Source organism: Acomys russatus, chromosome 1, assembly GCF_903995435.1.
Source record: "Acomys russatus chromosome 1, mAcoRus1.1, whole genome shotgun sequence".
NCBI lineage: Eukaryota > Metazoa > Chordata > Mammalia > Rodentia > Muridae > Acomys > Acomys russatus.
The window spans coordinates 94,173,574-94,195,285 of NC_067137.1; the positions used below are offsets into that span (position 1 = coordinate 94,173,574).

The 21,712-nt window shown below is 44.3% G+C and overlaps 1 protein-coding gene across 2 annotated transcripts; it reads right to left on the reverse strand.

Annotated features, from left to right (window-relative positions):
* Positions 1-2,436: 2,436 nt before the first annotated feature.
* On the reverse strand, positions 2,437-21,438 carry Entpd5 (ectonucleoside triphosphate diphosphohydrolase 5 (inactive)). 2 transcript variants are annotated; one of them, XM_051149136.1, is made up of 13 exons: positions 21,137-21,438; positions 20,213-20,292; positions 18,208-18,351; positions 13,900-13,975; positions 13,422-13,457; positions 12,801-12,889; positions 12,445-12,524; positions 11,876-11,934; positions 10,816-10,917; positions 8,070-8,210; positions 6,191-6,247; positions 5,251-5,366; positions 2,437-3,222 (listed from the first exon to the last, which is right to left on the reverse strand). In XM_051149136.1, exons 1-13 carry the CDS (start codon positions 21,351-21,353, stop codon positions 3,136-3,138), a joined length of 1,284 nt encoding a protein of 427 aa, XP_051005093.1. In that variant the 5' UTR covers positions 21,354-21,438; the 3' UTR covers positions 2,437-3,135. The 2 variants fall into 2 exon arrangements, with proteins under 2 accessions (XP_051005093.1, XP_051005103.1); XM_051149146.1 differs by lacking the exon at positions 8,070-8,210.
* Positions 21,439-21,712: the final 274 nt, after the last annotated feature.

The following is a 21,712-nucleotide window of genomic DNA, read 5'->3' on the forward strand; positions in this document are numbered from 1 at the left end:
GAAAAAGTTAGAGATGAGCATTTTAAGGCACACTTTGCAAGGACATTGTCTCGCAGATGTTCTTCATATAATAGTGAACACACACAGCGTCCTCCAGGTACTAGACCACATCCCAGGTATTTAAAATATATTAACATTTTCACAGAGATGGAACTTGCCAGCAACATCAGAATCCATAGGAACACCTTAGTTTAAAAAAAAGGCCCATGTCGCCAAGTGGTGGCAATACACACCTTTAATCCCAGCACTCAGGAGGCAGAGGCAGGTAGATCTCTGAGTTTGAGGCCAGCTTGGTCTACAGAGGGAGTACCAGGACAGCCAGGGTTACACAGAGGAACCCTGACTCCAAAAAAAAAAAAAAAAAAAAAAAGTTGAGGATATCTGCAGATAAGTTTCTGAAGTGTAAGTACATCTATTTAAGAGTTCTGGCAGTATCTAAGGTAACCATAAGTGAATGTGGGACAATATGCACTTTATAGCTCTGGCCCCTGTGTCTAGTATCTGAGGCGTCAAAAGATGAGAACTCGCTTGTCAGCGAGCAGGAATTGTCTGTTTTGGCTTTTTAGTGCTGGGAACTGAATCGAGGGCCTAACATGCTAAGTACAAAATCTATCTTCTAACTCCTCTTCCCTTTAAAAAAAATTTGGAGTGTCACATTGAGTTATCCAGAGTGACTTCAAACTGGCTATATAGCAAGCCTATAACTTGTAATCCTGCCTCAGCTCCAGGACAGCTATGTTTGTGCCATAATGCCTGCTATAGAGGAACCTTATCTGAATATAGCTTACTCTTAGGAAAGCAGCTTGTTTTCTTTCAACTGTTATAGCATTTGGTGGCCCATGACTGGTCTAATACCTTTTAAAAAACCAGACATAGTAAACAGTCAAGAAAGTATGGTGCATGTTTTTAAAAAGCCATAAAACTCCAGTTATCTTCAAAGATTCTGAAAGGCTTTGGCGCAGGAGACAGCAGAACTATGACTGAAGAAAAAGGCAGCTCTCAGCTAGTGGAGCTATAAACACCATGGCACCAGAAGGGAGCTGCCTGAAAACACTTCAACAGAAACCTGCTGGAACTGTACCGACTCTGTATTGGATAGGAAATTGCATTTTATCTTTAGCTGTTTTCAGTGCAGGAAATCTGTTTTATTACGTGTGAGCCTTGTTTTGAGGACATTAAATATAAGTAGCGAAGGTGAACTTAGTAACAGGCTCAGCAGGGCCTACCGGTATTTGGTCTACGGTGAGACAATCACTTGAATTCACGAAGCTCAAGGCTAACTGAGCCACAGTGCTCAAGACACACACTCTCAGTGGGAAACGTCTGAAGAAATGTTGCATTTGATCCAAACAAACCCCCTAACACTGGGGGTTTGTAAGGATATACACATTTACCTACTTTGTGTACATAGTAGATGGTAATACTTATTGAGTCAATGTAATGGCTTCAAAAACAAGGTTTCCCAGGGACTCATGGGGCCAGGCATAGTCACATCCTTTGTGAAAGTTGGAAGGGAAAGAGGGTGACTGACAATTAAGGTAAGGGAGATGAAATCTTTGCTGGAAAGAGAAGAGGACGGGGTAAAGTGCTATGACAGGAGCCAAGCAGCAGGAAACCTTCCACACCCAGAACAACTGCAGGGATACCAGCCAATGATGGTCATACAAGAGGTGACACGATGACAGAAGCTTAAAATGCTTACAACAGTGACTTGACAGGGCTAACCATGTAGTAGAGCACCCATGCCTAGCATTCTTGACAACCTGTGTTTAATCTCAACACAGAGAATATCCTGAGAGACAACACATGGTTCTCTAGAAATGTTAGTCCTTGTTCTCACATGGACCAACATGGACCAAAATAGCCAATCAAATCAAATGTTGGATATCATTGGAAAGGGGATCTGAAATCCTGAGCTAGATAATAAATTCAGAAAATAGTAACTAAAATCACCAAGGACCCAGGCAGGAAAGCTCTACTATAAAAGACGCATAGTGTAGCACATTGTGCCTAACATGCAAGAAGTCCTGGGTTCAATCCCAGCACTTTCCATACCCCAACCCCCAAAAAAGGACAAACTGAAAGCATTGGTAATCTTTAGATGGAAATAGCTACATACAAGCTTCTAACCACAGACCAAAAACTAGGGTACAGTTGTATTTCACAGAAACACAAAAGTACTAAGGTTAGGGCCATGCTTGATTCTATACACACACTGGCTTGGGGGCAGTGCTGGCACTGGAGTGAACTGACAAGCCGAGTAAAGTTAGCATGTGAGCAGTAGCCACATTCTGCACTGACATTCCCTTGAAACCGGGTGGCCCCTTTTCCTACAGCTCTAACCTAGGCACAGTTAAAAGGTACTCTCTCCATTTTGCTAGCTTACACCTATAATCCCAAAACTCAGGAGGCTGAGGCAGAATTGGTAATTCAAGGCAACCTGGGTTACACGGTGAGTTCCAGGCCACCCTGAGCAATATTAACAAGATCTCTATCCAAAAATAAACCACTTAGGCTAGCTCTAAGCTCTGCGTTGGTTGGCTGATGTACTGTGGCACAGGCTCACACAGTCTAATACAGTAGCCCTCCCCTTCGCACTACAGATGGGAAACAAACCAGCTGTCACCCTCCTCATTTTTGGGGGGGAATATAATAAAGAGTAGGAGGAAGAAAAAATAAAAAGCCAGTATTGATAGGTTATGGGACTTCAGTAAAGTCAGCTTAATTTAGCTTACAAGCAAAAAAATGAAAACATTCAGAGAAATGAGGCACTCCAAGGGTGGAAATGAGATTTTTCTTTGGTTCCTGGGGACCTGTCTCTGAACTCTCAGTATAACACAGAGTTCCAAACCCTTTCTTTTTCCTTCACAAGACTCTGACATACAAAAAAAAAAATCCCAAAAGATATACACTCTGGTGCCAGCCATGCATCTGTCAAGTGGTTAGGGAGCCATTCACATTAGATGTGCAAAATTAATTAAGCCCAAATCTCTAGGCTTATGGGCAAGACTCATCTATAAACCCCTTCTCTCATAATAAGGCCAGTTACTAGGTTGCAGTCCAGGGTTTCCCCAGAGTGGTCCTCTCCTTCCTGTAAAGTTGTTCAGGATGCAGCTTCAGAGGATGCACGTCGGCTCAGCTGGAGATGCCCAGAGACTGCAGCAGGTGAAAGGTGGCCCCCAGGGCCCAGCCCGTCTCTATGTTGTTCACTTTCTTTGTGAGCTGTTGAAGAAGAAAAAGTCTTCACATTTCCATCCAATTTCCAACATAAGCAAGCATGGCCTTTGGACAGCTAATAATGATGTAGAGTACTCCTGTGGCCAAGCCTAATTGCCCCTATATCCAGCATGCTCATTAAGTGGTACCATCCAGGCATCCTTAGATATCTTGTTGGATGGGCTTATGGATACTCCTTAATCAACAAAAAGTACAGCATCTCTTGCTTTATTTCCTGATTCACCAGTTTCTGGTACGGCAAACATAATGCTCATGGCGGTAGGAATGGGATTGACAAGAGCTGGGAATGTACTTGGGGTGGGAAAGGACATTCCCAGCTTTCTGACGTTGTAAGCAGCTGTCCCCTGAGCACTAAAAACCACCAACATAGGCATTCTGCACTGACTGTCTTGAAAGCTCGTGCCACAGGCTCACACATTCTAATATAGTAGCCCCTCCCCTTTTTATTACAGATGGGAAGCAAACCAGCTATCAGGCCCGCTGGTTTCTAGGGTAGGGAAGGCTCAGGGCCTTCATGCTTTGGACAAAACTTTAGACCTGATTCCTCTGTTATAGAAAAGGGGGTTGGGCTAGTGTATCAAACTGCTCTCTTTCGACCCCTTCCTGTCCTTCATTGATTTCAGCACATGCAGGCTCTGCTTCGTCTGTGGTAAGCTATTTGTTGTAAAATAGATCTTTTGAAAAGATTTTTCAGTTTTACTACTTTTTAAAATGATCGGTGGATGTAAGTGTCTATCTATGGGTATGTGCCCATGAGTGCAGGTGCTGGTATAGGCTGGAAGGTTAGGATCTCTTGGAGCTGGAGTTACAAGTAGTTCTGAGCCACCTGACATAGTGCTAGGAACTGAACACTAGTTCTCTGGAAGAGCAGTAAGTATTCTTAACTGCTCAGCAATCTTTCCAGCCTCCTAAAACACATAACTAAAAAAAAAAAAAAAACTTATTTTTCATGTGTATTTCAACTTGAGGTATGTGTGTGTACCATCTGCGTGCCTAGCGCCCACAGAGATCAAAGGCAGTGTCAGATCCCCTGCAATTGGAGCTACAGATGGTTGTGAGCCAACATGGGGGTGCTGAGAACCAAACCTTTGCAAGAGCAGCAAGTGCTTTTAAACACTGAGCCATCTCTCCAGCCTGTCTAAAATATATCTTATGAATTTCTTCTTTTTCTTTTTTCGAGATAGGATTTCTCTGCATAGCCCTGGCTGTCCTTGGACTCATAGAGATCCATCTGCCACTTGTTTCCATCAGTGCTGGAATTATAGGTGTGGGCCATCATGCCCAGCTTCATATGAATTTCATGCTTTTCATTTTCTTATTTTCTACACCACTATTGAATGATTACAAATTATATTTACAAAGATGGTAAAAATCCGATCCTTGTCCTCAAACAGCATACTGTCCAATAGGCTTAGACTATACAGCATACACTACATGCGCCTGAGACACCGATGCGGTAAGCCACTCAGTGTTAACGCCATTGTGCAAAATGGGACAAGAGGTAAGCCAGTGTTACAGGCCAGTGTACTCCTCAGGGTCTCTCTGAATACACGTCTATGTGATGCCCCAGGAACTTGTTATCTTGTGCTCTCTTGACCAAACTTAAGTTCTTACCACCACATGATCAGTGGCAGGTGGGGGAGCACCAATCCACGATGAGGAACCTGGGATTTAGGAGGCATGGCTCTTCCAGTTTGCTTGCACTGTATTCTGGATGTTTATTTCTCCCATCTCTTTCTCAGTGCTTCTCAGTGAGTTGTAATCTGACTTCCTAAATCATGCGACTTGAACATCTTCACTGGGCTCCAAGTCTTCCTGTCCTGCGTCCTGCAGGACACCATGCCTGGTTCTAGACTCAGAGACTAAACAGCATGAGTGTTTTGTGCGTTTGCGGTACCCTAGCAGGGTGCCTTGGCTGTGGCCCAAATAAGAGCATCTGCTGCTCTAATTACCAAACAAGTCTTTCCCAAACCAACAAAAGCAGCTGTGAGACTTCAGTGCTCTGTGTCTTACCTGTAAGAGGGTGTCGTCTGCAAAGCCAAAGCCATCTTTTAATAAGGCTGTGATGTAACTGAGATCCATACATAGGAAAGGACTACCTGAGGAGAAGCTCTCCAAGTTATCACACACTAAAAGAGACAGAAAAGATAACATTCACGTTTGCAGTTAAGAGATGGAGGGGCCTCTCTAGATAGAGATAGGGCTTGAGTAAGCAAAAATGTCTCCATTTAGCCGGTGCCTGGGATTCTTGGAAACTAGCCTGTGTAGTGATCTGGAAGGCCACAGCTTCTTCTCAATCTGCACATTTCTAGTATGAAATCATCTACTCACATTTACATGCATCTTAACTTATTTGCCATTTATGGGTGGTGGGTGGAGCAGGGGAAGGGCACTGTTAGAACAGGCCCAGGGCTTTGAACATACTGGCAAGCTCTCGACGCCTGAGCTGTACTGTTGCAGCACTCTGCTTTTCAAATTTCTATGACCCACTGTGGCCACTTAGTACCAAGTCCCCAGTTAAGGCCCAGAGAACAGAGAAATATAGTTTAATTCTCTCTTGTGGACATTGGGAAAGATCATTTGTGTTTTAGATTTAGTCTCTTAAGGGTGTCTATGTGGCCATTTCCCATGCACTCTGGTGCTCTGGTTTTTTGGTTTTTTTTTTTTTTTTTTAGTTTCTTGAGACAGGGTCTCTCTGTGTAGCCCTGGCTGTCTCGGATTCACTTTGTAGACCAGGCTGGCCTCCAACTCACAGCAATCCACCTGCCTTTGCCTCCCGAGTGAGTGCTGGGATTAAAGGTGTGTGCTTTCATGCGAGAGCATCTAAGGCATCTTCCAGCAGACTGGAATGCTCAGAAGGGAGCCAGTCCCAAGAGTCTCTGCAGTTGCAGCCACATCTCATGCCCAACTTCAAGACTTTCCTCGAAGCTATCTTCTTTGAAGTTACACTTACCTTCCCTGGCTTTTCTTTCAAAATCTTCAACTTTTAAAACACCTCCCTTTTCATAATCTAAAATGAAACAATAGACAGTATCAAAAGCTTCAAGAAAACAAGGACATCTCAGTGATATATAGCAATAAAAACTAGAGTATACAGTATTTCCAATGAAGGGGCTGATACGTAAACATGACATCTCTACAACACAAATACATGCTGCTTATTTCATTTAGTTACAATTAATACATGTTATCCATTTTGTCAATAAAAGTGTAAGTCCACTAAAAAGTACAGTAAATGGGCTGAAGAGATGGCTCAGTGGTTAAGAACACTTTCTGCTCTTGCAGAGGTATGGTTCCAGAATCCACATCAGATGGCTCCTAACCACCTGTAACTCTAATCCCAGAGGATTCGATGCTCTTTGGCCTCTGCAGACACCTACACACACATGGCACTTATAAACTCATGCAGGCACATACATATAAATTTAAAAATATAGTAAATAGGGCAGCAAATCATCTCTCAGGTCATGTGTACAGTCTGACACCTAAACAAAAACAGCTTCTGTGATAAGGAAGTCCTAAAAGAACAGGAAATTGGGTGATAGGTAAAATAAATATTTCTTCCTTCCTTCCTTCCTTCCTTTCTTTCTTGGCTTTTTAAGACAGGGTTTCTATGTATAGCCTTGGCTGTCCTGGACTCACTTTGTAGACCAGGTTGGCCTTACCTGCCTCTGCCTCTGAGTGCTGGGATTAAAGGCATGCACCCACCATGCCTGGCTGGGTAAAATATCTTGAATGTGGTGAGGTTTCACAGGTATATACATGGCAGGGTTTGGCAAATTGTATGAAAACAACATGTGCATTTACTATATGTCAGCTTGTTATGGCTTAAATAGGAAATGTCTCCTACAGGCTCACATGTGCAAGGCTTGGTCTCCAGACAGTAGAGTCCCCAGTCACTGCGAGGTAACCAGACCATGGGGAATCTGCCCTCTGTGATTTAAGCACCAGGTATATTCAAAGCTTGAGAGTATAAGTGGGAGGCAGTGGGAACTTCTAGACTTGGGGCTGAGGTGGGGAAAGTGGGGTCAACAAGAATGAGGTAAGCAACTTTACTCTTCTAAGCCCGCCCTCCATTATTTCCTGCCTCACTGTGGCAGGAACAATGAAGTTGCTGACCACAGGTTGAAATCTCTACAACCATGATCCAGAAAAAAAAAAAACCCTCAGTCCTCTAACACTTTTCTCAATATTCAGTCACAATTACAAAAGAGCTAACTCATATAGTTAAAACTCAATAAAAACATAAGCAAGTTGGGCCTGCTAGCACAGGCCTGTAATCCCAGCTACTCAGGAAGCTAAGGCAGGGGGATCACAAGAACAGGGCCTATGCAGACTACATAGTCTCAAAGTCATCTTGGGCAACTTAAAACGAAAAGCTGAAAGGGGGGCTTGAGAGGTAATCTAGTGGTTAGAGCACTTGCCTAGCACGTGCAGAGGTTCTGGATTCAATCCAAGTATTGAAAAAAAATGCAAAAAGACTTCATATACAAAATCAGGCATTGTGGCACATTTGTGTAACCCCAGCACTCAGAAATCTAGGGCAGAAGGATAGCTATGAATCTGGGGCCAATCTGGGCTATGTAGTGAGTTCAATGCCAGTCAAGGATACATAGTAAAAAACTACCTCAAACAGACTTTATGTATAGTTAGGTTATTTCCTACCTCCCCAAAGCCCCGAGTACATTCACCTTTCCATTTTAGTGGCTAGAGTGATGCTACTGGAAGGAGCTGGTAAACCACTCAGACTAACACAGCCTCTAATGCTCTTGACCTTCCCCAGCTTCGTCCCAGTCTCTTCCTTCCTGGCCTGACACCAGGCATGGACTCACCAATTAAGTGTGTCTCAGCGGCTCGATCATAATAGTAGGAGAAAGCATAGAAGGAGCTTCCCCGGACCTCTTCTGGCTGGTGAAGTTTTCCTTGTACTACCCTCAGCACTTCTGCGTAGCAGGGCTCAAAGCCCGTCTCCCCTGCCAGGGCAAAGGGATACATCATTGAGAAGAATGATGCGGCAAGAATCACTTTCTGTGGCAAGCTGCTAGATTCAATGAGAGAAGACCAAGAAAATCAAGAAGGCTGGGTCTTGGCATTTGAGCAGAGGGATGGGGGCAGCAGAGCTATGGCTGAGGGTTAGGCCTGAGACCTTCACAGTGAGGAGCTCCTGAAACAATGGGACAATCTGGAGCTGTTGGGGAATGGTCTGATGTATTTTGATGCTAATTACTGCTTTCGGTCTCTGTGACTGACCTTTTGCTTAATAAAAAGCCATCCCACCTGGGCAGGACAAAAGAGATAGGTGGGGCTAGGAGAGAGAGGAATTTTGGGAAGAAGAAGAGAGACCACCAGAAGGAAGAAGAAGAAGAAAAGAACTGCCAAGAGGAGAAAGGAGAGAGACCTGAAGTGAAGAGAGGAAGGCTGCCATGGGTTAGCTGGAGGAGAAGCACATGGCCGACGTGGATGGAGAATCCGGCCCAGATGAAGAACATGAGCAAGTATATATGATTATAGATGGGAGGTGGCTTGATAGAAGTTATTGGAAGCAGATAGCATGGGATTGAGACAGGGATCCCAGGCCTGAGGCCCCACTATGGAAAGTAGTTTAGAGGGTTGATATCTGCCCTGCCCCAGGTTAACCAAGGCTATTTTAAAATATAACAAGTGTCTGTGTCTTGATTGATTGTTGGGCAGGCCTACAGATAATACAGATAATTTTAAAAACAATCGGAAGTGGAGCTGACCTAACAGTTAAAGTGACAGGTGTAGTAGGGTGTAAGCTATTCAAAATATGAGTTGTTGGGCCCAGGGGTCCCGCTCAAACTAAGGCACCAGCCAAGGACAATACAGGAGGTAAACTTTAAACCCCTTCCCAGATCTAGCCAATGGTCAGAATATTCTCCACAGTTGAGTGGAGAGTGTGATACGACTTTCTCACATACTCTGGTGCCTCACATTTGACCATGTCCCCTGGAGGGGGAGACCTGGTGGCACTCAGAGGAAGGACAGCAAGTAGCCAAGAAGAGACTTGATACCCTATGAGAATATATAGGGGGACGTAATCCCCCTCAGGAACAGTCATAGGGGAGGGGAATAATGGGAAAATGGGGGGGGGAGGAATGGGAGGATACAAGGGATGGGATAAACATTGAGATGTAACAAGAATAAATTAATTAAAAAAAAAAATAATAATAAAAATCATGTTTACTTAAAAAAAAAAAAAAAAAAAAAAAAAAAAAAAAAAAACAAAATATGAGTTGTCCACAAACACACGAGTGACCTCTCCATCATTACATTCAGAGAGAAACATCACAAGTTCCACCAGGGGGAGAAGTAAAAGGCCCAGACCTGCACCCCAGGAAGACTAGAGCCAGGTACAGCTGGCTTACCAAGTCTGAGAAACTAAAGACAAGACGCAGCAGCAGAAACAGCTGTATTTTCTGTGCACATATGGAGCGAAGGCCTAGAATCACCTCAACAAAACAAAACCTGAGGGGCTGAAGACATGTTTCAGTGAAGAGCTCTGGCTCTTCATTGTTTAAAACATTTATTATTTTATGTGTGTGTTTGTTGCATGCATATCTGTGCATTACATCCATATTTGGTGCCTTTAGAATCCAGAATCCCCTGGACTGTTGTTTCAAAGAGTTGTGACCTCCATGTGGGTGCTGGGAATTGAACCCAGGTCCTCTGAAAGAGCAGCAAGTGTTCTTAACCCTGAGCTATCTCTTCAACCCCACTGCCTGCTCTTGTAGAGGATATGGGTTCAGGTCCCCGCAACCCCGTGAAGGCTCACAACTGTCTTTACCTCCAGTCCCTGGGGTTCTGCCTCCTTCTGACCTCCATGGGCACTACAAACACACATAGTGCACAAACCAACATGCAGGAAAACACATAAGATACATACAGACATACAAAGAAAAAAATCTTAAAGACATAAAACTACCTGAAGAAAATGAAAAAGGAAGCTGAGTCTTTTTTGTTTCTTCGTTTCTTTGTTTGTTTGTTTGAGGCAGGGCTTCTCTTCTTTGTAGCCTTGGTTGTCCTGGACTTACTTTGTAGACCAGGCTGGCCTCAAACTCACAGAGATCCACCTGACTCTGCCTCCCTGAGTGCTGGGATTACAGGTGTGCCTGTCACTATCCCTGGCTGAGTCTAAGAAGTCTTAAAAACAGATCTGTAACTTTCTTTAACCTCATCACTTGTCCATGGCAGCTCCTCTCCTTAAGTTTTGTTCACTAAATCCAGCCACAGCCCACGTGCTTCTGCCTGCCATTATGTTTCATGGACTTTGTGAGCAATTATTCAGAGAGCTTACTCGGTTCATTTTCTGGAATAGCAAGATTTCCCCTTGACTTTATTTCTGTGCCTTTTATAGTATCTAAAGTGAATGCTTCTTACCTCAATTTTGAGTTTCACTGTAAGTGAAATTGTTAAACATGCACTAGCCTGACACAGATTCCCCAGGCTGCACCAGACAGATCACAGCAGGCTCTAACACTATCATGGACTCCGAGCAGGTGCAGAGTAGCCACTGCCTTGTACGCTGTCCCTTTTAACCAGGGAAAAAACTCCACTCACCTTCTTGGTTGCCACCATACTGGTATTTCACACCCCCAAAGATCCACTCTGCTTCCAGCCACCTCGGTAAACAGGCACTTCGAAAAGTGTGTCCATCAGTTCCTGAAAGAGCCCCAGGACAAGAAGGCAAGCCTGTGAGAGAGGGAGGGGAGAAGCAAGACGCGCAGGAGGCTGAGTGGAATCAAGGGGACTCGGCCTTATCGTCTTGTGAAAGTGTGACTTGGCTGCACCCTGTGATATGGAGTCATCACAGGCTTTGTGGTAGTGGTGAACTCTAAAGCCAGAGGCAAAATTTTATGCACATGTACAATATAACTTTTATCATATCCAAAAGAAATAAAAAACCATAGTAAAGTAAGTTTCTTCTTTTTCTTTTTTTTTTTGTTTTTGTTTTTGTTTTGGTTTTGGTTTTTGGTTTTTCAAGACTGGATTTCTATGTGTGTAGCCCTGGCTGTTCTGGAATTGACAGAGATCCACCTGCCTCTGCCTCCCAAGTGCTAAGATTACATGCATGCGCCACTGCGCCAAGCGAGTTCCTCTTGGATGGAGGAAAAGTCCTCCATGGTAGTTAGTTGAGAGGTTAAGTGAAGACACTTGTCAACTGAAATGCATGTACTCCTCATTCTTGTGTTAGCTTATTGTGAGCGAGGTACTATCTGTAGTGCATTAGATACAAATCATGTTTACGGTGAAGAACAGGACACAGAAAGGTAAATGACTTGTCCCCAATCACAAAACTGGGACTGCAGCCAGCTCTGCCTGTGCCCAACTGTGAAGACAGAAAAGGAACTGCTCAGTCATTCCACCTGGCAAACAGAACAGACCTTGCTTCCTGACAAAGGCTGTGCAAGTTCCTACCAAATACTGAAGTGGCTCCAGCTTTGTAGCTACAGCTTATGCAAGTAACCTTCACTCTAAAGGTGATGTGTCTGTTATGCAACACATGCTTCCCAAGTCAACATAGCCCTCTGCTCCATAGAATGAATGCCAAGGAAAGGAGGAGGCGAGCTGCGTTTTGGCATCGCTCTGTCTCCCACCACCAACTGGTACTCAGACAAACCTGTTTCCAGGGCTCCCAGAGTTGCTAGTCTTGCAGCTTTCAATCCAAATCCCAAGTAGCTGCAAAATACAGGATTGACTGATTTCAGACTGCCCTACGTATTTTCAGCCCACAGCTGCCTCTTTCAAATGTGACATGGTTTCTCTGACACCCTTCAGAAAGATGGAAGCTTTGCCTTGTCTCTGTGCTGTATTTATTCACATGGCCAATAAAGGAAGACTTCTGTAGTCTGGGTCAAAGATATGCAGTAAGAACTGCTCACACGAGTGATACCAAGGAATACGATCGTTCCTGATGTCCCAGCCTGGGAGGCTGAGGTCTGAGCCTTCTCCACGTGCTCCCATCTAAAGAAACCGGACTCTTATATCACACATTTTTGAGGCCAAAAATGGGGATACCTCCTAAGTTTCTCAGGTTTGATATATGGCTTAGGTTTCAGTAGACAGGGCTCAGGGGACTGGCAGAGACTTTCTGAGGCTGATAAGATACAGTAACAGATATGAAAATGCTTTGAGAAGTGAGGAAAAGTAATATAATGTGAACTATTATTTCCCCTGCCCCCTCCTCACCTATGTGTATAGAGCTTAAAAGTGCTGTTAAACATCTCAAAGGAAGTGAGGTAGCCCCTAGGTGTTTCTTCCAGGGTTTTCTGCAAATTAGAAAAAGCAAAAAGACTATTCAGCACCTGTAATCATAATGAAAATTTTAGCATTGCCATCCACAACCCTCCCCAAAATAAGACATGGGGAAGATCAAACTGCAAGTTTCCCAAGGCGTGAGGAGCCAGAGGGACTTTCTCCAGTCATTAATTGACTACTTAGCCTACTCACTGGAGAGCTGATGTCTCAAAGTAGGGTGCCACTTTCTTAGCCCTTTGATGCTTCCTAGGTGTGTTGCCAGCAAGGCCTTAATAAAGATGACTCACCTCAAACTGGGGTAGAAAGGTGATTTGGGTGGAGGCACCCCCCAGGTCAAGGGTCCCCACAGTCTCCTGGCCATGGCCATGCAGTTGACCTGTTAATGAGAGCAAGACGTGAGTGCCCAGGCCATCCAGATGCTCGTCTGTCTGTGGGCCTCCCCTGCTTTGATTGCATGCCAAAGGTATTTTGTGATGAGTCACTGCTCCCTTATTAGCTGCAGGCTAATGTAAAATCACAGGGCTTCTTTTTGCAGCTGAGGCCTTGAAAGCAATTATAAAATTAGCCTATCTCTCTGCCCTCTTCTTTTTTTAAAAAGAGATTTTGTTCAATTTTAATTTTGTGTATGTGTGTGGGTGTGTGCATGCGTGTGGCTGCCCAGAGGCTAGAGGCCTGCAGCTGGAATTACAGGTAGCTAGAAGCCACGCACTGTAGGTGCTGGGAACTGACCTTGGGTCTTCTGAAAGAACAGTAAGTGGTTTTAATTGCTGAGCCATTTCTCTAACCCGAGCCCTTCATTTAAAGAAAGAACAGTATGGGAAGAGAGGGGTGGATTTTTACCCTCCTGGTCTACCTGTAAAAGCCAATTAAGATTATAAAATAAGCTTCAATAATATCTCTATTTTTACCTGTTAGAAAGTTCACAGTGACCCAAGCTAGTATGCCTAAAGGAGAGAAAAGCAAAGATTATGCTCCAGATCGTCCCCCTCTGTCCTGTTTCTCTCTAAACTTCATGTCTATAGCGTTGCCTCCCTGAACCATCCCTCCCTGCTGACTGGCTTAGCTCCTCTTTCTTGCCAGCTCCTTATTCACAGTTCCTTTATTTATTTATTCATTTATTTATTGAGTGCTTTTTAAAAAAAGATTTATCTATTTATTATTTATACAGTATTCTGTTCACATGTGTGCCTGCATGCCAGAAGATCTCATTGTAAATGGTTGTGAGCCACCATGTAGGTGCTAGGAATTGAACTCATGACCTTTGGAAGAGCAGATGGTGCTCTTAACCTCTGAGCCATCTCTCCAGCCCCTCCCAGTTCCTTTGACTGGATCTTTCATTGACTCCAGCCCTTTCTTCCAAAGTATATATTTCATTGTCTGTCCCACCTTCATAGGACCCATCCATGATGCTAACGCTGTCATCTGGGACCAAAAAAGGTGACTTCTTGAAGATCTCCTCTACCTAGGGAAAAGATACAAAAATCTGAATCTTGTGAGGAAGTAAAACAAATGATCCCACTATGTTCTGTAGGAAATGTAGTTCTTAGGAAATGTTCTAGTTCATTCCCCTAGATAAAACAATAACAGCACTCATTCCTTTCTCCTGCCACACCAGACAAGGAACTGTCATTTCTTTTCTTTTCTCTTTTTTTCTTGGTTTTCGAGACAGGGTTTCTCTGTGTAGCTTTGGCTGTCCTGGACTCACTTTGTAGACCAGGCTGGCCTGGAACACACAGAGAGCCACCTGCCTTTGCCTCATCAGTGCTGGGATTAAAGGAATGTGCCCCTATCGCCCAGCTGGAACTCTCATTTCTTTCTTTCTTTTTAAATATTTATTTATTTATTATTATGTGTACAGTGCTCTGCCTGCATGTACATGTGCAGGCCAGAAGAGGGCATCAGATCATATTACAGATGGTTGTAAGTCACCACGTGGTTGCTGAAATTAAACTCAAGACCTCTGGAAGAGCAGTCAGTGCTCTTAACCTCTGAGCCATCTCTCCAGCCCCTAAAACTGTTATTTCATGCATGAAGTTCTAGGCATGAAATTGTCATTTTTCTTGCAAAAACAAGCACAGGAATTCCTGAAGAAACCCATCTAAGCCAGGTGCAGTGGTACACGCTTGTAATCCCAGCACTCGGGAGGCAGAGGCAGGCAGATCTCTGTGAGTTTGAGGCCACCAGCCTTGTCTACAAGGTGAGTCCAGGACAGTCAAGGCTACACAGAGAAACCTTGTCTCAAAAAAACTGGGGGGGGGGGGGAGAAAGAAAGAAAGAAACCCATCTAAATTTATTATCAACTAGACCTAGGGAAGAACATATATTTGTGCCTGCCAACTGAAATCAAAAGTCTATAATTTGTTAGCACCCTGATTAATTTTACCTGGACAGGCAATGAACCTGGGAGGGCCCTTCCCATTCCATTCCTTAGCTAAGTGATGAACTTGCCACAGTAAAGGGGCTGAGGCACTCTACCGCTGCAGGGTTTTAGTGCATGGCTGGGGCCTATAGAGACTCAGGGAGACTTTAGACCTTGCCTATGGAGTCTATTTTCAGAGGAGTGAATGAAGACCTTACACAAATGCTTCTGATCCTCCATAAATATAGGCCACTGACACATGCATTATGGCCTTAAATGTGTGCATTCATGGTGGGCCTGTGCATGCCATAGCACCTTTGGGGGTTAGAGGACAACTTTCAGGTGTTAGTTTGACCCTTCTGCCTTGTGGGTTCTGGGGACAGAACTCAGGTTACCCAGTGTGGTGGCAAGCAGCCCTAATGCTGAGTTATCTCACTGGCTTATTATAGCTTATTTCTACGTTCTATTATAGGTGGAGATTGTCCAAATATACTCCACTCAGTTTGCTCTTCTCAGGACTGATGGGAAGAAACACATCAAGCAGTGACCTATGAACCCTGTTCTGTTTCAGCCAAGAAAACAAGCCAGTAAAGTGACCTGCAGATAAGCTTTAAAGAAGATAGACAAGCAAACAGAAACAAGCAGATTCTAGGCTTTTCCACTCCCCTTCTGCCCCAGGTTTATTTTCAACACAGCACCCAGCATGGTATTTACTTACTTGTATGTATTTGCATGTGAGCACATGTATGTGGAGGCCAAAGGTGACCTCAGGTGTCTTCTCAATCACTTTCCACCATATTAAATGAGACAGTGTCTCTTGCTGAGGTCAGTGACTGGCTAGACTAGCTGCAGCAAGCCCTAGAGACCTTCCTGTCTCTGTCTCCCAGTGTGAGGACCACAGGTGCACAATGCCACGCCCGCCTTATTCTGTGGATGCTAGAGCTGGAAATGAGGTTCTCAGGCTTGCTTTGTTTCCAGGACAGTGTTTTTAAAATGGACAAGTCATTTCTCCTTAGCTCAAAATATCCTAGTATCTCCCTTCAAGAGAAAGAAAAAGGCTAACGTTTTTCTATTTGTCTTTGTTTTTCGAGACAGGGTTTCTCTGTGTAACAGTCCTGGCTATCCTGGACTCGCTTTTGTAGATCAGGCTGGTCTTGAACTCACAACAATCTGCCTGCCTCTGCCTCCCAAGTGCTGGAATTAAAGGCATGCACCACCACGCCCAGCTCTATTTGTCTTTTAATGCTGACATGATTGAGTCACTGTCACTGAGATTCCTGATTGCTTCCTCTCATCAAGCCAGCCATGGGACATCCTGGAAGCTGTTCCTGACTTCAGGCTTTGCGCGTGCTGTTTCTTTAGACTGAAATGAACTCTTCTTCTCCTCCTTCTTCTTTCTTCTTCTTCCTCCTCTTCCTCTTCTTCTTAAAGATTTATTATGTATACAGTGTTCTGCCTGCATGTATGCAGGCAGAAGGCACCAGATCTCACAGATGGTTGTGAGCCACCATGTGGTTGCTGGGAATTGCACTCAGGACCTTTGGAAGACTAGCCAGTGCTCTTAACCTCTAAGCCATCTCTCTCTAGCCCTGAAACAGTCTTCTTACCAAATTTCGTTTTTTTTTTTTTTTTTTTTTTTGGTTTTTATGAGACATGGTTTCTCTGTGTAGCTTTGGCTGTCCTAGACTCACTTTGTAGACCAGGGCTGGCCTCAAACTCACAGCGATCCACCTGCCTCTGCCTCCCGAGTGCTGGGATTACAGGCGTGCGCCACCATGCCCGGCCCTTACCAAATATCTTATCAGGTCTGTGATCAAATAAATTGTATCAAAAAGATTTGGCTAGAGAGACGGCACAGTGGTTAAGAGCACACATTGCTCAAAGAGATCTTCTTAATACTTAAAATAGTATGCCTCCCTCAGCACTCTCTACATGCTTCACCGGCTTATATCTTTCCACAGAATCTACAGTGCATGAAATACTCTATATTTACCTATTTCCTTGTTTATTTTCTGTCTTCCTAAAACTGGAATGTAAGCTCCATGTGGCACTCTGTCCTTTATGTTCCTTGTCTATGTCTCCAGTAACTTCACTAGTGCCTAAACATGGTGAGCACTCAGATGGTAGACAGATGAATAAACGAATGAGTGAAGGAATGAATGAGTATGAGGACTGGGATATTAGGGACGGGAGAGATTGCTGAGAAGTTAAGAGCACCTGTTGCTCTTGCAGAGGACCTAGGATTCATTTCCATCACCTACAGAGTGGTTCACAACCATCTATTACTTCAAGGGATCTAACCCCCTCTTCTCACCTCCACAGGCACCGGGCATGCACATGGCACACAGAATTGAACGTGTCTGTGTGTGTGTGTTTGTGTGTAAAATACTCATAAAATAAAAATAAATAAATCTAAAGAAAAAGCTTTTAAACAAGAATTGGGATCTGAATTCTCACAGACATGCTAGGATGCTTGTCTCTGGACAAGAGGCTTAAACCCTCTGTGCTGAGAGTCAAAGAAAACCTGTTGACGTGAAGACCTTGCCAACAACTCAGCCCAAACTGGGACAAAAGCATGATTTAGGTGGAGGCCAGTTCAGAGGGCAGAACCCTACTTGGCTGTTTGTTTGTTTGTTTGTTTTTAATTATAATGAGATTCTGCCTATAAATGTTATTTACAACATGAAATTTAATGTTTATTATGTCTCATAATATGTTTATTGTATAAGTATATACAATAAAATATAAAATATTACATTTAATAAAACTATACTAGGCTTGGTGTGGTGGCACACACCTTTAATCCCAGCACTTGGGAGGTGGAGGCAGGCAGGAGGCAGGGGCAGCTGGATCACTGTGAGTTCAAGGCCAGCCTGGTCTACAAATGACTCCAGGACAGCCAGGGCTACACAGAGAAACCCTGTCTCAAAAACCAAAATTTCAAATGAAGATTATCTTGTAGGGCAGACGAGATGGCTTAGTGGGTAAAGGCACTGGCCGCTCAGCTTGATGATCTAGGTGGAAGAAGTGAATGAACTGTAAGTTGTCCTCTGACCTCCACGCTGCACTGCGGCACATGTGAGTGCACACACACAAACACATACAAAATAAATAAACAAATAAATGCGATAAAAATATCATAGAAGGGAGTACTCTGACCTTTTTAAGGAAAAGCTCTTTAAATTCAAGGGTGATGGTTTAAAATGTAAATGGCCTGCTACTCTCCCAGTGGCCACAATCATTGAGCAATGACTGGACACTGAAAGCAGAAGTCACTCCAAAGGGTTCTTAGAGGAAAACCCCAGCATTAATCAAGATTCAGGTTCAAAACTCACCTCAAACAGCAGAGCCTGAGCTTTCTGCTCTGGCAGTAGACGTAGTCCAGCTGTTGCTTTCAGAACCACTGGGGTCCTTTCCCAGTGACTTCTGGGGATTGAGTCTTTGGCCACGTCTAAGAGTCCTTGAACAGTCTCCGCACCCTTTAAAAGAGACAGCACAGTCACCCAGTGGCAGGCCACTTAGCAACACCGGTCTGTTCCTAGTGGGGGCAGGGCAACAGCAGAGGTAGTCTGGTAGAATGAGTGCTCCAACTCCTCTGCTCTACAGAAGAAAAGTGTGGGGAAGAGGGGCAGTTTAAAGCAGACTCCATTTCTTTTCTAGAGTCAGAATTAAATGTATTCTGTTACAGAGCTGTCATTTTGAATGATTGGTATTTTATGTTATATAAATTAGATTTAGGCCAGAAAGTTAGACAGAGAACTCAAGAGCTGGAGTCAGGGAACTTGCTTGCTAGCCATGACATAAAGTGGGTTACTCCTAGGATAGAGACTGGCAAGTATGCCTCATATTGCCACTAAACTGTCGTGTGCACTGGATGAGGCACAGTGATCACAAAAATGCTAGCTGTGGTTGTTATGCAATCTCTAGGACAGAATGTGACAGGTTCTTTCTCTTTTTAAATATCACTGGTACCAACATGCATGGCACACAGTACATCATTAGACTATAACTATTTTAAACTATTATTTAAAGCCTAATGTTTTGGAGCTGGAGGCATGGCTCAGTGGTTAAAAGCACTGGCTGCTCTTGTAAGGACCCGGGTTTGATTCCCAGCACTCACATGGCAGCTCACAACTGTTTGTAACCCCAGTCCTGGAGGTAGCTGATGGCCTCTTCTATCCACCACAGGCACTGTGTGCATGTGACGCACAGACAGACGTACAGGAAAAACACCCATACACAGAAAATAAAACAAAGAAATTTAAACCTACTGTTTTCCTAAGTGAAAATTTTGTTCTTGTAACAAGCTGCCTCTACCTTTTGAGACAAAGTATTGACTATGTAGCCAGAGCTAACCTTGAACTCTCCATCCTCCCACTTTAGCCTCCCACATGCTGAGATGGCAGGTATGAGCCACCACACTCAGCGCGTTAGCAAGCACAATACAATGTCAAATCATCTCCTGCTGATGTAGCTGCTTTCGATGGTTCAGCTCCTAACACTTTTGCCATTTCACCTGCTGAGCTAGAAAGTGCATCTCAGTTCTTTAAGCTCAGTGTTTTGTTTATTTGAGATAAGGTCTCTCTGTAGCCCAGGATGTCAAAAGAAAACAAAGGCAAAACGTTTCATGTTATGCAGCCAAAAGTATGCTCTAACTCTTGGTAATCTTTTTGTTTTTGTTTTTTGAGACAGGGTTTCTCTGTGTAGCCTTGGCTGTCCTGGACTCACATTGGAAGAACAGTGTTCTTAGCCTCTGAGCCATCTCTACAGCCTCATGCCCAGCTCTTTACACAGCTGCTGGGCTCTGAGCTCAGCTCCTCATACTTGCACAGTAGTGCTCTTTCTCAGGCAGGCATGTGTCCAGATCCCAAAGCCCACTCTCTAGCCTTCTACCTACCCCTTGTGAGTCTGGGGTATACAGTTACAATTACTCAGGAGACTCACTATGGGAGGGAAAAAGCGATCTCACGTGACAGCAGTATTATTACTGAACAGCATGAGATGTTTAACGATTATCAAGACACTGAGACCCTATGCACTGAGTTAAGCCAGATCTGGTTTTGTAGGCCTAATCACAGCACCTCAAGAGGCTGAGACGGGAGGATCACAATCTTAAGGCCTTCTTTTTTTTTTTTTTTTTTGAGACAAGGTTTCCTTAAGGCCTTCTTATGCCACTGAGTTCAAGGCCAGCCATGCCAAGTTAAGTGAGACGCTGTCTCAAATAAAAATAAAAAGGGTTGTTGAGCAGAGCTCAGCCACAGAGCACTCATCCTGGGTTTGCTCTCTAGCGTACATGGAATGGAAACAAATCCCAGCAAATCATTAAATTATAAAACTCACCTGCTTGGGTTGGTCTACAAAAGCAGAAAGTCCAGGCTTCACAGATTCAAAAATTTCGCCTTCCAGAAAGGGAAGCTGTCCTATTTTGTCCATGGATGGGAAAGAGGGGGGGGGGGGGATTACCAGTCATTAGGCTGCTTCAGACACTACTGTGGTCTATTGGACTAAGAGTCTCCATGCAGAGCTATCCCATACTCTCACACCTGAGAGGCGAGCTTTGCAGAAGTACTAGGAAGGGAAAGCACAGGTTGTTCTGCAGCCCCAGAGGGTTGCTTTGCCATCTCTCTCTTGGGACTCTTACTTCTTTCCCCCAACTCCGTAGTTTTCAACTGCTAGTAAGACTCTGAGACAGAGTTTCACTGAGTAGCCCCGCCGGCCTTGAGCTCCCTATATAGCCTCAGCTTTGAATTGTAGTCCTCCTGCCTGAGCTCCTTGGGCTCTTCAGATAATTCAGGAAAAAAGTTTGTCTTCAAGGTCTCCCCAGTACCCTTTCCAAGGATGGCAGTGAAAACTTGTACAGACACTTCCCCCCGAATCACTGCCAACATTCTTGATATTCTTTCTGGACCTTAGGGAGGCATTAACCTTTAGAGAAGATTAGGACAAATTACAGTTATACTTGGACCAAAACGTCTTCCTCTCTCTTCTTTTTGAGACAACGCTGTTGTATTTTCACATACATAGGATATTTACAGATACCCTATATAGCTGAGGGTGACCTTGAGCTCCTGACCCTCCTGCTTTCACCTCCCAAGTGTCTCCATGCCCAGCTCATGTGGTGTTGAAGATCAAACCCAGGACTCCATGAATGTTAGGCAAATGCTCTATGAACTGAGCTACGTCCCCAGTCTGTCCCATACAAGTCTCTCTGGGATGCTAAGGTGTAGACTCAGGCAGACTGCGAAGGGTCCCAGCTGTGCTTACCTGCAGTTTTCTGCACAAAAGTGTAAACATGAATTCGAGTTCCAGTACTGCCTGCATCAAACATAATTCCATAAAAGGTGCTGGCGCTGATATTGATGGGGCACATGGAAGACAAGAAGACCCCCTCGAACCAAGTCTGCTGCTCTCTGTAGAAGACAGTGCTGCCAGCACAGGCCAGCAGCAGCATGAAGAGGACAGCACCCCAGGAGGCGGCCATCTTCTTCCCAGGATGTGGACCTGAGGCGCAGTTGCTGAAGCAGTGCCGCTCACGCTGCTGTATGGGCTTAGGGAACAAAGACACACAGGTATGTCGACTGCCTTTTATGGTTAACCTATTTTAAACAAGCCAGCCAACAAACCCTGCTTATGGAAACCCTACCCGTCCCCAAGGTGCTCCTTCTCCATTTCCAATGACCAGTACAGCAAGCTAAACCAGGGCAACACAAAGTATTGATGTCAAGAGTATTTGATTTCAAGAGGAAAGTGAGATTTAAGATATATTTTCCCCTGCCTTGTTTTGAATTGTAGGGTGGTTTTCACATACTCAAAGGCTTCTACATGGTTGAACCTAACTTT

Bases quoted from the DNA above. Each gene is read 5' to 3' on its own strand.
- Entpd5 (XM_051149136.1), bottom strand. From the start codon at position 21,353: ATGGCCGCCTCCTGGGGTGCTGTCCTCTTCATGCTGCTGCTGGCCTGT. The intron at 13,976-18,207 runs GTGAGTTTTGAA...TCTTTTCCCTAG, and splicing joins CTCAGGCTCTGCTGTTTGAG to GTAGAGGAGATCTTCAAGAA. The intron at 12,525-12,800 runs GTGAGTCATCTT...TCTAATTTGCAG, and splicing joins CCTTTCTACCCCAGTTTGAG to AAAACCCTGGAAGAAACACC.